Consider the following 19357-nt stretch of genomic DNA (forward strand, 5'->3'; position numbering starts at 1 on the left):
GCAACTGGAGGATTTGGTGTCTGGTAAACACTCACACCTTCATCCAAGGAGTCATTTAACATACCATTATCATCTACGGTTCCTGGAGGATTTGCTGTCTGGTAAACCCTCATGGCTTCATGCATGGAGTCATTCAACATACCATCATCATCTACGGAACCTGGGGGACCCGGTATCTGGTAAACCCTCATATCTTCATCCATGGAGTCATTCAACATACTCTTATCATCTACGGTATCTGGATATGGTGTTTGGTAAACCCTCCTGCTTAATCCATGGAGTCATTCAACATATCATTGTCATCCACAGCATCTGGAGAACTCGTGTTTGGTAAACCCTCCTGCTTCATCCATGGAGTCATTCAACATATCATCATAATCTATGGAACCTGGAGGATTCGGTGTTTGTTAAACCCTAATGTGTTCATCAATGGAGCCATTGAATATACTATTATCATGTACGGTATCAGGAGGAATCGGTGTTTGGTAAACCATCCTGCTTCATCCATGGAGTCATTCAACATATCATCATACGGTACCTAGAGGATTCGGTGTCTGGTAAACCCTCATGTCTTCTTCCATGTAGTCCATACACATACCATAATCATCTATGGTATCTGAAGGATTTGGTATCTGGTTAACACTCATGTCTTCATCCAGGGATCTTTCAACATTCAATTATCATGTATGGCATCTGGAGGATTCGGAAACTGGTAAACCCTCCTGCTTCATCCATGCAGTCATTCAACATATCATCATCATCTACGGCTCCAGGTGGATTCGGCTTCTGGTTAGCCCTCCTGTCTTATCCATGGAGTCATTCAACACATCATTATCATCTACAGCATCTGGAGGATTCAGTTTCTGGTAAACCATTATGTCTTCACCCAGGGAGTCATTCAACATACCAATATCTTCTTGCGTTATCTGTAGGATTTGGTGTCTGGTAAATCTTCCTGCCTCATCCATGGAGTCATTCAATATATCATCATCATCATATATGGCAGTGGTTCTCAAACTATCTTTTTGCTTCCAGTAGACCCGTACGGCCCCACTCCTCTCTTTTTTTTTTATATGAAATGATTCTTACATTTATTTCTTAGCATTGTACAGGAAAACAGATTTCTGTTTGTATTACATTTTAATAATGAAAGCCACTCAAACAAATAATAGTACATTCCAGTAACTAAAAACGAAACATTTGGTTCAAAGTGAGCGAAAAAAGTTTGAACATTAGCAAATTGGCAAAATTGAGTTGCAATTTTAAGAATAGATAATTTGAAAACATGGCATATAATATTTGGAAATACTTATGAGACTAAGGCACAATTTCTGGTCAAATTTAGTGAGATGGATGCTGCTTTCTTCCTCACAAGATCAGAAATTCTAGGATTGAAGGATGACAGCGCACAACGCAAGTCATTTCCTATATCAAGTCGGTTGCGCTGTTTTGTTTTCAGAACAACAAGAGCTGAAAATCCTGCTTCACAAAGATAAGTAGAAGAAAAGGGAAGAATCACACGAAGTGCTTCTTCACCTACTTTTGGGTACATGGGGAGATATTTCACCCAAAACTCTTCTAACTTCATTGTTTCAAAGTCCCTTTTCGCGCTCGAGTCACATTTCAAATCGATGGCTTCCTCTTGCAGTGATTCCAGTAGCAACTCCACATCAGTGTTAAATGGATTCTGCACCAATGTCCAAAGAGAATTCTCCATTGAGACATCTGGAAAACAGTGTATAAATTCCTCAGCAAGGGAATCCAGATGTGATAAAACCTCTTTTGTCACGTCATACTGCTCAATTTTTCTCTTCTCAGACAAGAGCTCATTCAGATGTGAGAACGATGAAAAGTTCCCAACTTGTACTTTTCTTTTCCAAAGATGAATTTTTTCGGTGAAAGCTCTGATTACATCAGAGTGTGCAATGATGTTTGTGTTTCTTCCTTGTAACTTCAAATTGAGGTTGTTGATAGCCTCAAAAAAGTCCACAAGGTATGCTGGTGAGAGCTGAAAGTCTTCCTCTCTGAATGCTTCATACAGTTTGTCTTGTTTCTGCTTCTGCAAGAAAATTTCCACTTCATCCTTGAGCTCGTAAAGACGACTCAGCATGTTTCCCTTGGAAAGCCAGCGGACTTCGGTGTGAAACAGGAGAGTCTTGTAATCAGTGCCCAGATCTGAGCAAAGAGCTGCGAAAAACCTAGAATTCAAAGAGCTATTCTTTACAAAATTCACCACTTTTATTGCCAAATTCAGTGAACTGCGTAGATTACCTGGCAGAGTTTTGCTTGCTAATGATTGTCTGTGGATAACACAGTGAGTCCCAGTTACAGCAGGATTTTTTCTTTCACCAGTTTCACAAATCCAGAGCGAGATCCAATCATTGCTGGGGCACCATCAGTACAAACACCGACTAATTTTTCCCATGAAAGACCGTACTCATGGAAAAACTCATGCACCTTTGAAAAAACATCGATGGCCTTTGCTGTTGTCTCCAGTGCTGCTGAGAAAAGAATTTCTTCTTTCATAGTTCCTTCATCCACGAATCGAGAATAAACAAGCAGCTGGCAGAGGTGAGCAACATCAGTACTTTCATCGCACTGTATTGCAAAGAAGCGAGATGCTTTTATTTTGTCCAAAACTTGTTCTTTTATGTCTTCTGAAAGTTCATCAATGCGACGCTTCACTGTGTTATCCGATAAGGAAATCTTTGATAACTTTCTTTGGCTTTCTTCCCCAAGCACAGTATTTGCAGCTCTCAAAAGGCAGGGCTTTACAAGAGTCTCCCCCACAGAGTGAGGCTTCTTTGCTTTTGCAATAAGTAGTGACAGCTCGTAAGATGCTTCCACTGGTTTCCACGTTTCTTGATGAAAAACACTGCTTGAGTCCAGCTTCATATGATTCAGCTCATGCAGTTTGGCTGTGAAGAACTCCTTTGGCTTTACTTTTAATGCTTTGTGGTTTGTGCTCAAATGTCGCTCCAGACGACCAGGTCTTAAGGCGTCATTGCTGAGGACTGTATGGCATATGACACACTGAGGGAGATGAATTCCATTCCTCTCTGTAACAGTGAAGCCATACTTGATATATTCATCTGAATACTTTCTTTTCTTTGCTTCAGACATTTCTGCAAAGTGAAAATAGCAACAAATTTATAATCTGCACCATGAACAACTAAGTAGTTATATAACATACCGTATTCGTATTGGCATGCACCACACCACACATTCATATAACATAGGTCACACAACTGGAAATTATAAATCTGTAACATACCACAAATATTCAGCACACAACGTGGTTTATATCTTAACAATAATGACAATGAGAACAACAGCGGAAAATACAACGAGAAGAAGCAAACGAAGTAAAACTACACGCACGAAAATGCTCAGTTATACAGTACACTTAATTTGTCACACACACTTAATTCGCCGCCTATACTGGAATCAACGTACACACTTCACCACATACATTCAAACTAGCATACAAAACTCACAGCGTATTATTCACCTTTCACACTTTCGATCACAACGAGTATTTCACACAATCAACAAGAGATTCCATGCTGCATCGTTCTACCCTTGCAAATCGTCAAGGTTACAATGTCACTCATACACGCCCACATCGTCCCCGTTCACCATATCATATACTACACATAAAAACACATGCAATTTCAGTTGACCACTGCTACAACAACCATCGATACGCAACTGACAACAACCATCGATACACACAAACAAACATTTCAGATATGATGTAAGAACGTGCTGAAAACGTTGACACGATTATACACAGCAGAACAGCCATTGTAATATCACATATGAAATCACAATAACACTCCATAATCACATATGGATTGAAGAGTGAAATAAATCCCTACCGTGGACAAGGGGAACATGTGCTCGGGTTGACGGGATGGAGTATTGGGAGTTTGTGACGAGTCCCTCAGTGGCGTCAGTTGGTTGGTATCAGTGATGTGTCCAAAACGTGTAAAGAGAACTAGCTTAATAGAAAACGGGTTGGAGTGACTGCTATAATTATATGTATGTAATGACAGATATTTGTTCTTTTAATGATTTAATTATTCTATTAAACAAGTAATTTCGAGCAGATGACTTCACGCCCCCCTTGTATCGTCCTCACGCCCACCTAGTGGGGCGCGCCCCCCAGTTTGGGAACCACTGATCTATGGCATATGGAGGATTCGGTGTCTGGTAAACCCTCATATCTTCATCCAGGGAGTCATTCAACATATCATCATCATCTACGGCACCTGAAGGATTCGACGTCTGGTAAACCTTTATTTCTTCATCCAGGGAGTCATTCAGTATACTAATATCGTCTATGCTATCTGGAGGATTCGGTGTTTGGTAAACCATACTGCTTCATTCATGAAGTCATTCAATATATCATCATCATCTACAGCATCTGGAGAACTCGGTGTTTGGTAAACCCACCTGCTTCATCCATGGAGGCATTCAACATATGATTATCTACTTCATCTGGAAGATTCGGTGTCTATTAAACCCTCATGTTTTCAACCAGGTTGTTATTCAACATACAATTGATATTTACGGTATCTGGAGGATTTTGTGTCTTGTAAACCCTCCTGTTTCACCAATGGCGTCACTCAAGATCTTATAATTATCTAAGGCATATGGAGGGTTCGGTGTCTCGTAAACCCTCATGTGTTCAACCAGGGAATCATTCAACATACTATTATTATCTACGGTATCTGGAGGATTCGGTGTCTGGTAAACCCTCCTGCTTCATCGGTGGAGTCATTCAACATATAATCATGTATGGCATATGGTTGATTCGGTGTTTGGTAAATCCTCATATCTTCATCCAGGTAGTCATTCAACATATCATTATCATCTACTGTATCTGGAGGATTCGGTGTCTGTTAAACCCTCTTGCCTCATCTATGGAGTCATTCAGCATATCATTATCATCGATATCTGGAGGATTCGGTGTCTGGTAAACCCTAGTGCTTCATCATCACGTACGTCATGTGGAGGATTCGGTGTCTGGTAAACCCTCATGTCTTCATCCATGGGGTCATTCAATATATCATCATCATCATCCATGGCATATGGAGGATTCGGTGTCTGATAAAAGCTCACGTCTTCATCCAAGGAGTCATTCAACATACCATTATCATCTACGGTTTCTGGAGGATTCAGTGTCTGGTAAACCTTACAGCTTCATCTATCGAGTCATACAACATTTCGTGATCATTTACGTTATCTGAAGGATTCAGTGTCTGGTTAAGACTCAGGTCTTCTTCCAGGTAGTCATTCAACATAACATTATCATCTACGGTAACTTGGAGGATTCGGTGTCTGGTAAACCCTCATGTCTCCAACAAGGGAGTCATTCAACATATCATCACCCGGTGTTAGGTTCGAATCCTGTCACAGTCGCCAAATATTACAATCTCGCCTCTCAAGATCGACAGGTTCTTAAAAGTAATAAGCAATTGGGCTGTAATGACTGACGAGGGGTGACAAACAAAGGAGGGAGGAGCAGAACAAAACCAAAAAGTTACCTTAAAATTAATTTATTTACAATATTTACAGTGAGTCAGGTTCAGTTTAGAATAAACAATAAAATGAACATTACTACAAATGAATTAAACTCTTAGCAGCAGCAATAATCAAAATAAAAAAGTAAAAAAATGCAGTGAACATTTAACACAGACATTCCTTAAAGACAGCCAAGCAAGAATAAGTTTAAGTTTACATTAGAGTCAGTAAATCAAACAGTTATACACAAATGTTATTACAGCCATTAAGGACCTCATTACAATACACAAAAATTTATGCTAATTTTAAACAGTGAAACTTATTAACAGAGACAGCAAATCATAAACATACAAAATCATAAATATTAACAGGCAGCAAAGCAATAAACATCAGCAGACGAACTCAATAGAGCCATCGAAACAGCCCCAAGCTGCTTTACAGGAACACTGCAGGTCAACTCCGACAGAGTCGAAACGACAACCATCTCATCCTCAAGCACAGTGCTGACGTCCTCCTCCAGTACCGACGACCACGACAGAGCCGACATGGCAACCATCTTGTCCTCCAAGAAACATACTGATGTCTTCCTCTAATCACGACGACCATGACAGAGCCGACACGGCAACCATCTCGTCCTCAAGAAACTCTCCACTGCTCTGCTGCCAGGACCTGACTCGCAGGTACGGATACCTGCTGCTGCTACCCCAGCTGGCTTGCTGCTAACCTCAACCTGACTCGTTGCCGCTACGAACCTGACTTGTTGCTGTTACGAACCTGACTCGTTGCTGCTACGAACCTGACTGACGAAGTCTGACGCCATTCAACAGACGTCAGCTCGCCAGTAAGAAAAACAAACAAAAACAAAGGAGGCAACAACCCACAAAGGGAACAATCGGCAAACGATTGTTTCTAACACCCGGTATGGGATATAGAGGATTTGGTGTCTGGTAAACCTTCCTGCTTCATCCAGGGAGTCATTTAATATATCATCATTATCATTTCCGGCAACTGGAGGATTTGGTGTCTGGTAAACACTCACACCTTCATCCAAGGAGTCATTTAACTTACCATTATCATCTACGGTTCCTGGAGGATTTGGTGTCTGGTAAACCCTCATGGCTTCATGCATGGAGTCATTCAACATACCATCATCATCTACGGAACCTGGAGGACTCGGTATCTGGTAAACCCTCATATCTTCATACATGGAGTCATTCAACATACTCTTATCATGTACGGTATCTGGAGGATTCGGTGTTTGGTAAATCCATGGAGTCATTCAACATATCATTATCATCCACAGCATCTGGAGAACTCGTGTTTGCTAAACCCTCCTGCTTCATCCAGGGATTTATTCGACATACCATTATCATCTACGGAATCTGCAGGATTTGGTGTATGTTAAACCCTCGTGCTTCATCCATGTAGTCATTCAACATATCATCATTATCTACAATATCTGGAGGATTATGTGTCAGGTAAAACCTCCTGCTTCTTCCATTTGATACATTCAACATATCATTATCTATGGCACCTGAAGGTATTCGGTGTCTGGTTAACACTCATGTCTTCCCAGGGAGTCATTCAACATGAAAATTACCATCTATGGTATTTGGAGGATTCGGTGTCTGGTAAACCCTCCTGCTTCATCTATGCAACATATCATCTTCAATATATCATCTTCATGTACCGCATTTGGGGGATTCGGTATGTGGTAAACCCTTCTGCTTCATCCAGGGAGTCATTAAACATATCATCATTATCTAAGGCATCTGGAGGATTCGGTGTCCGGTAAACCCTTATGTCTTCATCCAGGGAGTTATTCAACATACCATTATCATTTATGGTATCTGGAGGATTCGGTGTCTGGTAAACCTTCCTGCTTCATCCATGAAGTCATTGAACATATCATCATCATATACGGTATCTGGAGGATTTGGTGTCTGGTAAACTCTCATGAGTTCATCCATGAAGTCATTCAAAAAACGAACATCATCTACTGTATCTTGAGGATTCGGTCACTGATAAACCCTCCTGCTTCATCCATGGAGTCATTCAACATACCATAAATATTTACGGTATCTGAAGTATTCGGTGTCTGGTAAACCCCACTGATTGATCAATGGAGTGATTCAACATACCATCATCATCCACAGCATCTGGAGGATTCGGTGTCTTGTGAACTCTCATGTCTTCATCCTTGGAGTCATTCAACATACCATTATCATCTACAGTATCTGGAATATTTGGTGTCTGGTAAACCCTCCAGCTTCATCCATGGAGGATTCGGTGTTTGGTGAACCCAAATGTGTTCATCCAGGGAGTTATTCAACATATAATTATCATCTATGGTATCTGGAGGATTCGGTGTCTGGTAAACCATCAAGCCTCATCCATGGAGTCATTCAACACATTATCATCATCTACGGCACCTGGTGTCTCGTAAACCCTCAAATCTTCATCCATGGAGTCATTGAATATATCCTTATCATCTACGTTATCTGGAGGATTTGGTGTCTGGTAAACCCTTATGTCTTCATGCATCACGTCATTAAACATATCATCCTCTAGAGCACCTGGAGCAATCGGTGTCGGGTAAACCCTCATGTATTCATCTAGGGAGTCTTTCAACATATCATCATTATCTACGGCACCTGGAGGATCCATTGTCTGGTAAACCCTCCTGCTTCATCCATGGAGTCATTGAACCTACTATTATCATCTACGGCATCTGGAGCATTCGGTGTCTGGAAAACCTTCCTGCTTCATCCCTGGAGTCATTCAACTTATCATCATCATCTACGTCATTTGGAGGATTCATTGTCTGGTAAACCCTCCTGCTTCATCCCTGGAGTCATTCAACATATCATCATCATCTACGTCATTTGGAGGATTCATTGTCTGGTAAACCCTCCTGCTTCATCCCTGGAGTCATTCAACATATCATCATCATCTACGTCATTTGGAGGATTCATTGTCTGGTAAACCCTCCTGCTTCATCCCTGGAGTCATTCAACAAATCATCATCATCTACGTCATTTGGAGGATTCATTGTCTGGTAAACCCTCCTGCTTCATCCCTGGAGTCATTCAACATATCATCTTCATCTACGTCATTTGGAGGATTCATTGTCTGGTAAACCCTCCTGCTTCATCCCTGGAGTCATTCAACATATCATCATCATCTACATCATTTGGAGGATTCATTGTCTGGTAAACCCTCCTGCTTCATCCCGGGAATAATTCAATATATTATTATCATCTACGGTATCTGGATGATTTAGTTCGTAGTAAACCCTCTTGCTTTATCCATACAGTCAAAAAAAGTATAGCTTAGTTTATCCAGACCACTGAGCTGATTAACAGCTCTCCAAGGGCTGACCCGAAGGATTAGATTTATTTTATGTGGCTAAGAACCAACTGGTTAGCTAGCAACGAGACCTACAGCTTATTGTGGAATCGGAACCACATTATGCCGAGAAATGAAATTCTATCGTCGGAAATAAATTCCTCTAATTCTTCATTGGCCGGTCGGAGAGTCAAACGCTGGACCAACGGCTTGCTAGCCGAGAGCTCTACCCACCCCTTCAATGAAGAACTATCCATGGAGTCATTCAACATATCATCATCATCTATGGCATGTGGATGATTCGGTTACTTGTGAACCCTCATGTCTTCATCCAGGGAGTGATTCAACATACTATTATCATCTGCGGTATCTGGAGGATTTGGTGTCGGGTAAACCCTCCTGCTTCATCTATGGAGTCATTCAAAATAGTATCATCATTTGCGGCATCTGGAGGATTCGGTGTCTGGCAAAACCTCATGTCTTCATCCAGCGAGTGATTCAACATACTGTTATCATCTACGGTATCTGGAGGATTTGGTGTCGGGTAAACCCTCCTGCTTTATCTATGGATTCATTCAAAATAGTATCATCATTTGCGGCATCTGGAGGATTCGGTGTCTGGCAAAACCTCATGTCTTCACCCAGCGAGTCATTCAACATATCATTATCATCTACGGTATCTGGAGGATTCGGTGTCTGGTAAACCCTCCTGCTTCATCCATGCAGTTATTCAACATACCAATTTCATCTACTTTCTCTGAAGGATTCGGTGACTGGTAAACCCTCCTGCTTCATCTATGGAGCCATTCAACATACCAATATCATCTACTTTCTTTGGAGGATGTAGTACCTTTAAACCCTCATATCTTCATCCCTGGGGCCATTCAACATATCATCTACGGAACCTGGAGGTTTCGGTGTCTGGTAAACCCTCATGTCTTCTCATCCATGTAGAATCTAACGTACCTAGCTCATCTACGGTATCTGAGGATTTGGTGTCTGACTGAACGTCCTCCTGCTTGGTTCGGTATGGAGTCATTCAACATATAATAATCATCTATGCGTATCAGAGATTCTTGTGTCTGGTAAACCTGAATGAATCGTTCATCCACTGAGTCCATTGAACATGCCATTATCATCTACGGAATCTGAGGATTCGGTATTTGGTAAACCCAGAGGTGCTTCATCCATGTAGTCATTCAACATATGATCATCATAAACAGCATATGGAGAGAAATTCCGAGTCCGGTAAAACCTAATGCTTGCTGGAATTGAGTCATCTTGAATATATTATTATCATATACGGTCCCTGCAGGATTCGGGTGTTACTACATTTAAGACTCAAGGTGTTCCCAGGGAGCCATTCAACATAAAAATTATTATCTACGGTATTTGGAGGATTCAGTGTCTGGTAAACCCTCCTGCTTCATCCAGGGAGTCATTCAACATATCATCATCATCTATGGCATATGGAGTATTTGGTGTCTGGTAAACCCTCATGTCTTTATCCAGTCAGTTATTGAACATACCATTATCATATATGGTATCTGGATGATTTGGTGTCTGGTAAACCTTCATGTTTTCATCCATGGAGTCATTTAACATACCATTACCGTCTATGGTATCTGGAGGATTCGGTGTCTGGGAAACTCTCATGTCTTCATCCATGGAGTCATTCAACAAACCAACATCATCTGCTGTATCTTGAGGGTTCAGTGACTGGTAAACCCTCCTGCTTCATCTATGTAGTCATTCAACATACCATCATTATCTATGGTATCTGGAGTATTCATTGTCTGGTAAACCTCCCCTGCTTCATCCATGCAGTCATTCAACATATCTTCATCATCTACAGCATCTGGAGGATTCGGTGTCTGGTAAACCCTCATGTCATCCTCCATGGAGTTATTCAACATACCATTATCATCTGCGGTATCTGAGGGATATGGTGACTGATAAACCCTCCTGTCTTCATCCATGGAGTCGTTCAACATACCATTATCATCTATGGTATCTGGAATATTTGGTGTCTGTTAAACCCTACTCTTCATCCCTGGAGTCATTCAACATGCCATCATCATCTACAGATCCTGGAGGATTCGTTGTCTGGTAAACCCTCATGTCTTCATCTATGGAGTCATTCAACATAACATTCTCATTTACGGTATTTGGACGGTTCGGTGTCTGGTAAACCCTCCTACTTCATCCATGCAGTCACTTAATATATCATCATCATGTACGGCATCTGGAAGATTCGGTGTCTGGTAAACCCCTCCTGCTTCATTCATGGAGTCATTCAACATATCATCATCATATTCGGCATCTGGAGCATTCGGTGTCTGGTAAACCCTCATGCCTTCGTCCTGGGAGATATTAAACATGTATGGTATCTGAAGGTTTCAGTGTCTGGTAAACCCTCATGGGTTCATCCAGGGAGTCATTCAACATATCATCACCCTCTACGGCATATGGAGGATTTGGTCTCTGATAGACCTTCCTGCTTCATCCATGGAGTCATTCAACATATCATCATCACCTATGGCATTTGGAGGATTCGGTGTCTGGTAAAATCTCATGCCTTCATCCAGGGAGTTATTTAACATATCATTATCATCTCCAGCATCTGAAGGATTCGGTGTCTAGTAAACACTCATGTCTTCATCCAGGGAGTCATTCAGCATACAATTATCATCTATGGTTCCTGGAGGATTTGGTGTCTGGTAAACCTTCATGTCTTCATGCATCGAGTCATTCAACATATCATCATCCTCTAGAGCACCTGGAGGATCCGTTGTCTGGTAAACACTCCTGCTTCATCCATGGAGTCATTCAACATACTATTATCATCTATGGTATCTTTAGGATTTGGTGTGTGGTCAACCCTCGTGCTTAATCCATGGAGTCATTCAACATATCATCATCATCTATGGCATCTGGATGATTCGTTTACTTGTGAACCCTCATGTCTTCATCCAGAGAGTGATTCAACATACCATTATCATCTACGGTATCTGGAGGATTTGGTGTCGGGTAAACCCTCCTGCTTCATCCATGGAGTCATTCAAAATAACTTCATCATTTGCAGCATCTGGAGGATTCGGTGTCTCGCAAAAACTCATGTCTTCATCCAGGGAGTCATTCAATATACCATCATCAACAACGGTATCTGGAGGATTCGGTGTATGGTAAACCCTCCTGCTTTATCCATGCAGTCATTCAACATACCAATATCATCTACTTTCTCTGGAGGATTCGGTGGCTGGTAAACCCTCCTGTTCATCCATGGAGTCATTCAATATCTCATCATCATCTGCGGCATCTGGAGGATTCGGTGTCTGGTAAACCCTCATGTCTTCATCCATGGAGTCATTCAACATACCATCATCACCTACGATATCTGGAGGATTTGGAGATTGGTGAACCTTCCTGCTTCATCCATGGAGTCATTCAACATACCATTATCATCTATGGTATCTGAAGTTTTATCTATGGAGTCATTCAATATACCATCATCATCCATGGCATCTGGAGGACTCAGTATCCAGTAATCCCTCATATCTTCATCCATGGATCCATTCAACATATCATCATCTACGGAACATGGAGGTTTCGGTGTCTGGATAAATCCTCATGTCTTCTCATCCATGTAGCCATTCAACATGCCATTATTATCTACGGTATCTGGAGGGTTTGGTGTCTGGTAAACCCTTATGTCTTCGGCCAGGGAGTCATTCAACATACCATTATCATCTACTGTATTTGGAGGATTCGGTGTCTGGTAAACCCTTCTGTTTTATTCATGGAGTCTTTCAACATATAATCATCTATGGCATCAGGAGGATTCGATGTCTGGTAAACCCTCAAGTCTTCATCCAGGGAGTCATTCAATATAACATTATCATCTACAGAATCTGGAGGATTTGGTGTCTGGTAAACCCTCGTGCTTCATCCATGTAGTCATTCAACATATCATCATCATCTACAGCATCTGAAGGAATCCGGTTCTGGTAAAACCTAATGCTTCTTCCATTGAGTCATTCAATATATTATCACCATCTACGGCACCTGGAAGATTTGGTGTCTGGTTAACACTCATGTCTTCCCAGTGAATCATTCAACATAAAAGTTATCATTTATGGTAGTTGGAGGATTCAGTGTCTGGTAAACCCTCCCACTTCATCTCTGCAGTCATTCAACATATGATGTTCATGTATGGCATCTGGAGGATTTGGTGTCTGGTAAACCCTCCTGCTTCATCCAGGGAGGCATTCAACATATCATCATCATCTACTGCATATGGAGGATTCACTGTCTGGTAAACCCTCATGTGTTTATCCAGTTAGTTATTCAACATACCATTATCATTTATGGTATCTGGAGTATTCGGTGTCTGGTGAACCTTTCTGCTTCATCCATGGAGTCACTCAACATATCATCATCATCTATGGCACCGGGAGGATTTGGTGTTTGGTAAACCCTCGTGTCTTCATCCATGGAGTCATTCAACATACCATTATCATCTACGGTATCTGGAGGATTCGGTGTCTGGTAAACTCTTATGTCTTCATCCATGGAGTCATTCAACAAACCAACATCATCTACTATATCCTGAGGATTCGTTGACTGGTAAACCCTCTTGCTTCATCCATGTAGTCATTCAACATACCATCATTATCTACGGTATCTGGAGTATTCGTTGTCTGGAAAACCCCCCTGCTTCATCCATGCAGTCATTCAACATATCCTCATCATCTACAACATCTTTATCCATGGAGTTATTCAACATACCATTATCATTTACTTTATCTCAGGGATTTGGTGACTGGTAAACCCTCCTACTTCATCCATGGAGTCATTTAACATACCATATTTTTCAGACACAAAAGAAGACGACATATGTTGTTTTAGCACAGCTGATGATAATAAAAGACAATTTGCACTAAGAGATCAGTAACTTTGTATCCAAAATGTTTAACAAAGATATATTTGAGATCAAAAGACGATGTAAAGGGTAAGGATGTTCTATCATTGAATGAAGAATTGCCAGATTTTGTCAGAATGGATAATTCACTAGTCCACTTGAACAACAATAATAGCTAAGTTTATGTCCAAAATTATTCAGATAACAGACTAACACTATACGTAGGCATTGTCTTACACAGGAACTCCTATTAACAATTCCATTAACATTAGAAGATAATCCATTTTTCTCTATAACTGGCCAAAACTCTCAGATAAGTTCAGAAGTAAACAAAATGGATTTTCCAGAAAATAGACACAGGTTAATTCAGGTGTTAGGGAAATACAGAAATGTAATAACTATAGAAGGAGATAAACTAGAAATACAAATGTTCTACAACATAGAATTTGTTAGATGATGGACAAGCCATTATCTGTCTCAATTAGCAGATTACCAATAAGCCAGAGACCCATAGTTGGCAAGCTGATAGAGGAAATTAAAGAAGATGGAGTAGTAATTCCTTCTAAATCTCCATATAATTCCCCATTGTTACTTGTTCCAAATAAAGATGGTAGTTGGAGACTTGTAATAGATTACAGGAAGTTAAATTCCAACACAGTTCCAGATAGAATGCCGATGTCAATAATCCAGGACATGTTAGCTCAATTAGGAGGGTCCAAAATATTTTCATCCTTAGATTTGCCTGTTGATATTGGCGCACTCTAGACATGAGGAATCGAACCATTCACAGCCTTCAGCACACATAAAGAACATTTACAGTTTGAAGTAATGCCATTTGGACTAACATCAGCCCCATTAACATTTGTCAGATTAATGCTACAAATCCTAGGGGACATAGAAAATGTTGCAGTATACTTAGACGATGCAATCATTTTTAGCAAAGACTTAGAAAGTCACCTCAGAACATTAGAAATTGTCCTAGAGAGATTAAGAATTGCAGGACTAAAAATAAAATTAAAGAAATGTCAATTTCTGATGAAATCCTTAGAATACTTGGGTCATGTAATTAGTGAAGATGATCTGCATGCAGGCAAGGTAAAATAAAGGCAATAGTTGATTACCCAGCACCTACTAATTTGAAAGCATTAAGTATGTCCTTAGGTGTAGGTTATTGCAGACCTTTTATAAAGGGTTTTGCTACTATAGCCAAAACTTTAACAGAACTTACAAAGGACACACTATGAATGGAAGGGTGAACAAGAAACAGCCTTTCAAACACTAAAGAGCAAAATGGCCAGGAACCCTGTTTTAGTTTATCCAGATTTTTCCAAAGATTTCTACTCAGCTTGTGATTCCTCAAGTACAGGACTAGGAGCTGTATTGTTACAAAAGGCAAAAACTGGAATGAGGGCAGTATATTATGCTAGTAGAGTTTTAAATCCAGCAGAAAGAAACTGCAGTACCACAGAAAGAGAGTGTTTAGCTTTATATTGGGGTTTAAAGAAATTTAGGACATACTTTTAGGGTTTATAAAGTTTAATGTGCTACTGACGTGCAAACCCATTTGTGACTTATTTAAAAAGAGAGCCTTACCAACAACATGAAGTTCAATAGATGGTTCATTAGTGTATTAGAATTTGCCCCAGAATTCAGATATATTCTAGGAATTTAACATTTTGGCAGATGCATTATCCAGATCCCCAAGAAGAGACAGTAAAATGCATTACCACTAATACCTTTTGTTTTAGTTGTCAGTAGATTTAGATCTAGTAAGAGTGAAAATACAACAAGAAAGTTATGCAGAAATCGGACAGATAGTAGGATAGTTAATGACAGATGAATCTTTAAATCCTGAATTTCATTTGATAAATGGATTGTTTATAAAAAGAGAACAGAGAAGAATGGTTGTTCTCGTCTATACATCCCAAAAACACTAATCAGATAAGTTTTAGAATTAATAATGACTCACATATTAGTAGGACATCTAGGAATTAAAAAGACAAGCAGACGATAATAGAAATTGTTTCTGGCCACATTGTAGTGAATGCCAAAAACTTTGTATAAAACTGTATAGTTTGTAATCAACATAAAGGTAACGTAAATCTTAAAGCTCCATTTCAAGTAGTCACAATGGACTTTTTAGGTCCATTTCCAACCACTATTAGAGGAAATAGACAAATATTAGTCTTCTTAGACTATTTAACTAGATATGTAGAAATAATACCAGTAAGAAATAGAGATGCAGCTACTGTAGCAGAAGCTCTTAAATCTAGAATTATCACAGTACATTCATGTCCACAAGTTCTTCTTCCGGACAATGCTGTTGAGTTTACTAGTGATGTTTTAAAGAAAATATGTGAATTTTATGAAATAAATAGGTGTCAAATAACAGCTTATAAACCAAGTTCTAATGGAGCAGTAGAAAGAACTAATCGTAAAATAAAGGATATCCTGAAAACTTTAGTGAGCCCACGGACAGAGGATTGGGACTTAGCATTAGAAGACGTACAATTCACATTGAATAATACTGTAAAAGAGACAATAGGAGAATCCTACACTTTAATTATATGGTTATCAGAAAGAAACGCCAACACATGACGTTGCAACACTACCCAGACATACTTCTATAACTATGATGACTATGTTGCATGGAAGCACAAGACGCACTTACGAGAAGTAAGTACAATCATGAAACATGGGAAAATTTAAAGAGGTCATACATCTATGCCAAAAATTATAATAAAGGTACCATTAAACCAGACATTGAAGTAGGTGATCAAACTTATGTACAAAATCACGTTCTAGAAGGACCAATGTAAAGTATCTCCTAGGTTCACTGGACCATATAGAGTTATAGAAGTGTTAAAATTAAACAAATATAGAGTAATCAATGAAAGTGATCTGAAAGAAAAAGTAGTTCACTGGAATCATATAATAGTAGTAAAACAGATCCATGGTCCTGAAGTTATAGATAACATAAGACATGAAAATGGTGTAGATAAGGTTATAAACAAAATATAGTACCCATGAAACAGGCAGGGTTAAATATGTATATGTATATTGGCGTTGAACTAAAATGTCATAGTATAAATATAATATATGTAGTGAAACATATATATAAAGAAAATGTCATAAATATAATATGTAATGAAAATATAAATATAATATCTGCAGAAAAATGTATAAATAAAATGTCATAAGCATAATATATACTGAAAATATATAAGTACAATATGTAGTGAAAATATCATAAAATGAGACACATACACATATATATATGTATATATATATATATATATATATATATATATATATATATATATATATATATATATATATATATATATAGAAAATCTGATAAGAAAAGGGACTGTTGGAAAGACATGGAAAATAATGATAAAACATTAAATGCAATTCAAAGAGGCATTAAATCGATTTTGCAAAAGGGTGATAATAACAGTGTCATTCATTTGCATTTTGAGCTCAACACTAATCACTCCTAAAAGAATTAGAAAAACATTGTTGTGCCTTGCATCATGGAAAACACTTTCACCCACCTAGAAGATGTATTCATGTATCATAAATTCTAATAAGTGCCAAAGTGTTTATGATAAGATTATTTAATTGTACCTTTCAGTACCCTGTATACCCATTTCGTATGATATATAATGAATGAGAGTCATTCAAAATGGAACAATCACATTTTTGCATTAGAAGAACACGCTTGGTGGTTGTCATTCTTTACAGAACAAAAGTTTCAAGAGTGTTTTGTTAAGAGAGCAGGAATATATGTCTAATTTAATAATTTGTATAAAAGTACCATGCATGTCCATGCATTCAAGAACTGTGTTAGGTCAAAACCAAGAGAAAATTAGCTCAGCAAAATTTGACAAATATTTTGAGACAATTGTTGTCGATCAGGGGATTTTTGTGTTTTCAAGGAAAATGCCAGAAGCAGTTAAAAATGTCACAACTTTACTACGGGAGGTAAAGTTTAAAATGTTAAATCTTTACAACAACGTGTTAGATTGTTATAACACACCACAATTGTATTATGAACCTCATCTTTTCACAACATATGAATTAAGTAAACATGTGCCATATAAGAATTACTCACACAAAATATATGAATTTAAGTTGTCTCCGTTAGAGTTAAAGAAACTTGAGAATTTGAAATATGTTGGTGTATATTTCTACTATAAAGAAAATGTCTCCCCAGTTTTATCGCTGTCCAATCTAATGCTAATAGTAGTTTTTGCTATTTTATCCATAATTATAGTAAGGAATTTTGTGATTAGAAAAAAATACAAGAGATTTTGACAGAATTAAGGGGAAACAATAATTGATAGTTGATGTAAGAGGAAACAATAATTGATAGTATACAGTATATTGATGTTTTTTTATGCAAATGAGGTACTGTACTTTTATTGTGTTCGATTATAAATTAGTGTGATGCCTTAACACACGTATCTTTTACTCCAAAGGTGGAGAAACAATTTGTCATTTTATTACCAATTTGATTTGTAATGTTGTATCTATTTTATTAAGTGATTGTTTAAACATGGAAGACAATGTCGGTACGTGACTGAGGATAGTGATAACTAGAATTTGAATATTCTAAATAATAATTAAAATAATGAAAGAGAGAGAGAGAGAGAGAGAGAGAGAGAGAGAGAGAGAGAGAGAGAGAGAGAGAGAGAGAGAGAGAGAGAAACCTCTGTACTGTTGGGGACATTGATAGTTAGAGAGAGGGAGAGAGAAATGAAGAAATGAAATGGGAGAGAGAGAGAGAGAGAGAGAGAGAGAGAGAGAGAGAGAGAGAGAGAGAGAGAGAGAGAGTAGAGAGAAGCAATCAGATATATGCTGTGTAAACACGGCCAGTATAAATTGTTGAAATCGTTGAAGGAATGACGATCGAAGCAAAGGTGTCGTGAATACGTAGCCTAACATTGGTGCGGCACTGGCAAAGTTAATCACATCGAAATCGTTAAACAACCTCACCTGCGAAGCTTAGCTATGCAAATCGAGCCAGAAACCTTAGATTTCCGGTGACGTAATTAGTTCCACACACTAAGGAGGAGTTAATTGTTCTGATTACACCCAGAGGAAGTCTTTAGATAACTTCAACCAAATAAGCATCAACAAAGGTGGGGGCAGAAACAAGATCACCGCCTACTGGGGGTTGGACAACTAACTTCGAGAAATCTTTAAAAATTCCAGCAGAGCAGAGCACAACAGAGAAGTAAAGACAGCAGATAAGAGAAGAGAAGAAGTAGACAAGGAGCAGCTAAGCACAAAGAAGAAGGCGTGAGGTTGCAAGCCTCACCAATTGTGAGTTGATATAAGAAGACAGGCTCACATTGACTCACCGTATGTTTTGTACTGCATATCATCTTGTACTTCTATTGTAAAGTTATTTCTTTGGTGCTAATGAAGAAAGAAAAATCAATTGTGTCTTCTTAAAGCCTCCTGGGAAAACTACGCTACTACATAACAAAGCCAGAAAGATCAGTGTCTATAAAGAAGTAATCTTCTTAAATGAATAGCAGATATAAAGCA

At 38.9% G+C, this 19357-nt stretch overlaps 2 protein-coding genes across 2 annotated transcripts in view; one reads left to right on the forward strand and one right to left on the reverse strand.

Moving 5' to 3' along the window:
* Positions 1-19357, forward strand: part of LOC136831352 (uncharacterized) — a 331128-nt gene that overhangs the window by 141370 nt on the left and 170401 nt on the right. The gene's annotated exons all lie outside the window — the stretch shown is intronic.
* Positions 1310-6751, reverse strand: LOC136831041 (protein FAM200C-like). Its single transcript, XM_067090986.1, is given in 4 exon segments — positions 1310-2343; positions 2346-3125; positions 5007-5174; positions 6598-6751. Coding segments are annotated over 4 exon segments (2136 nt in total).

This window comes from Macrobrachium rosenbergii, chromosome 48, assembly GCF_040412425.1.
Source record: "Macrobrachium rosenbergii isolate ZJJX-2024 chromosome 48, ASM4041242v1, whole genome shotgun sequence".
Lineage (NCBI taxonomy): Eukaryota > Metazoa > Arthropoda > Malacostraca > Decapoda > Palaemonidae > Macrobrachium > Macrobrachium rosenbergii.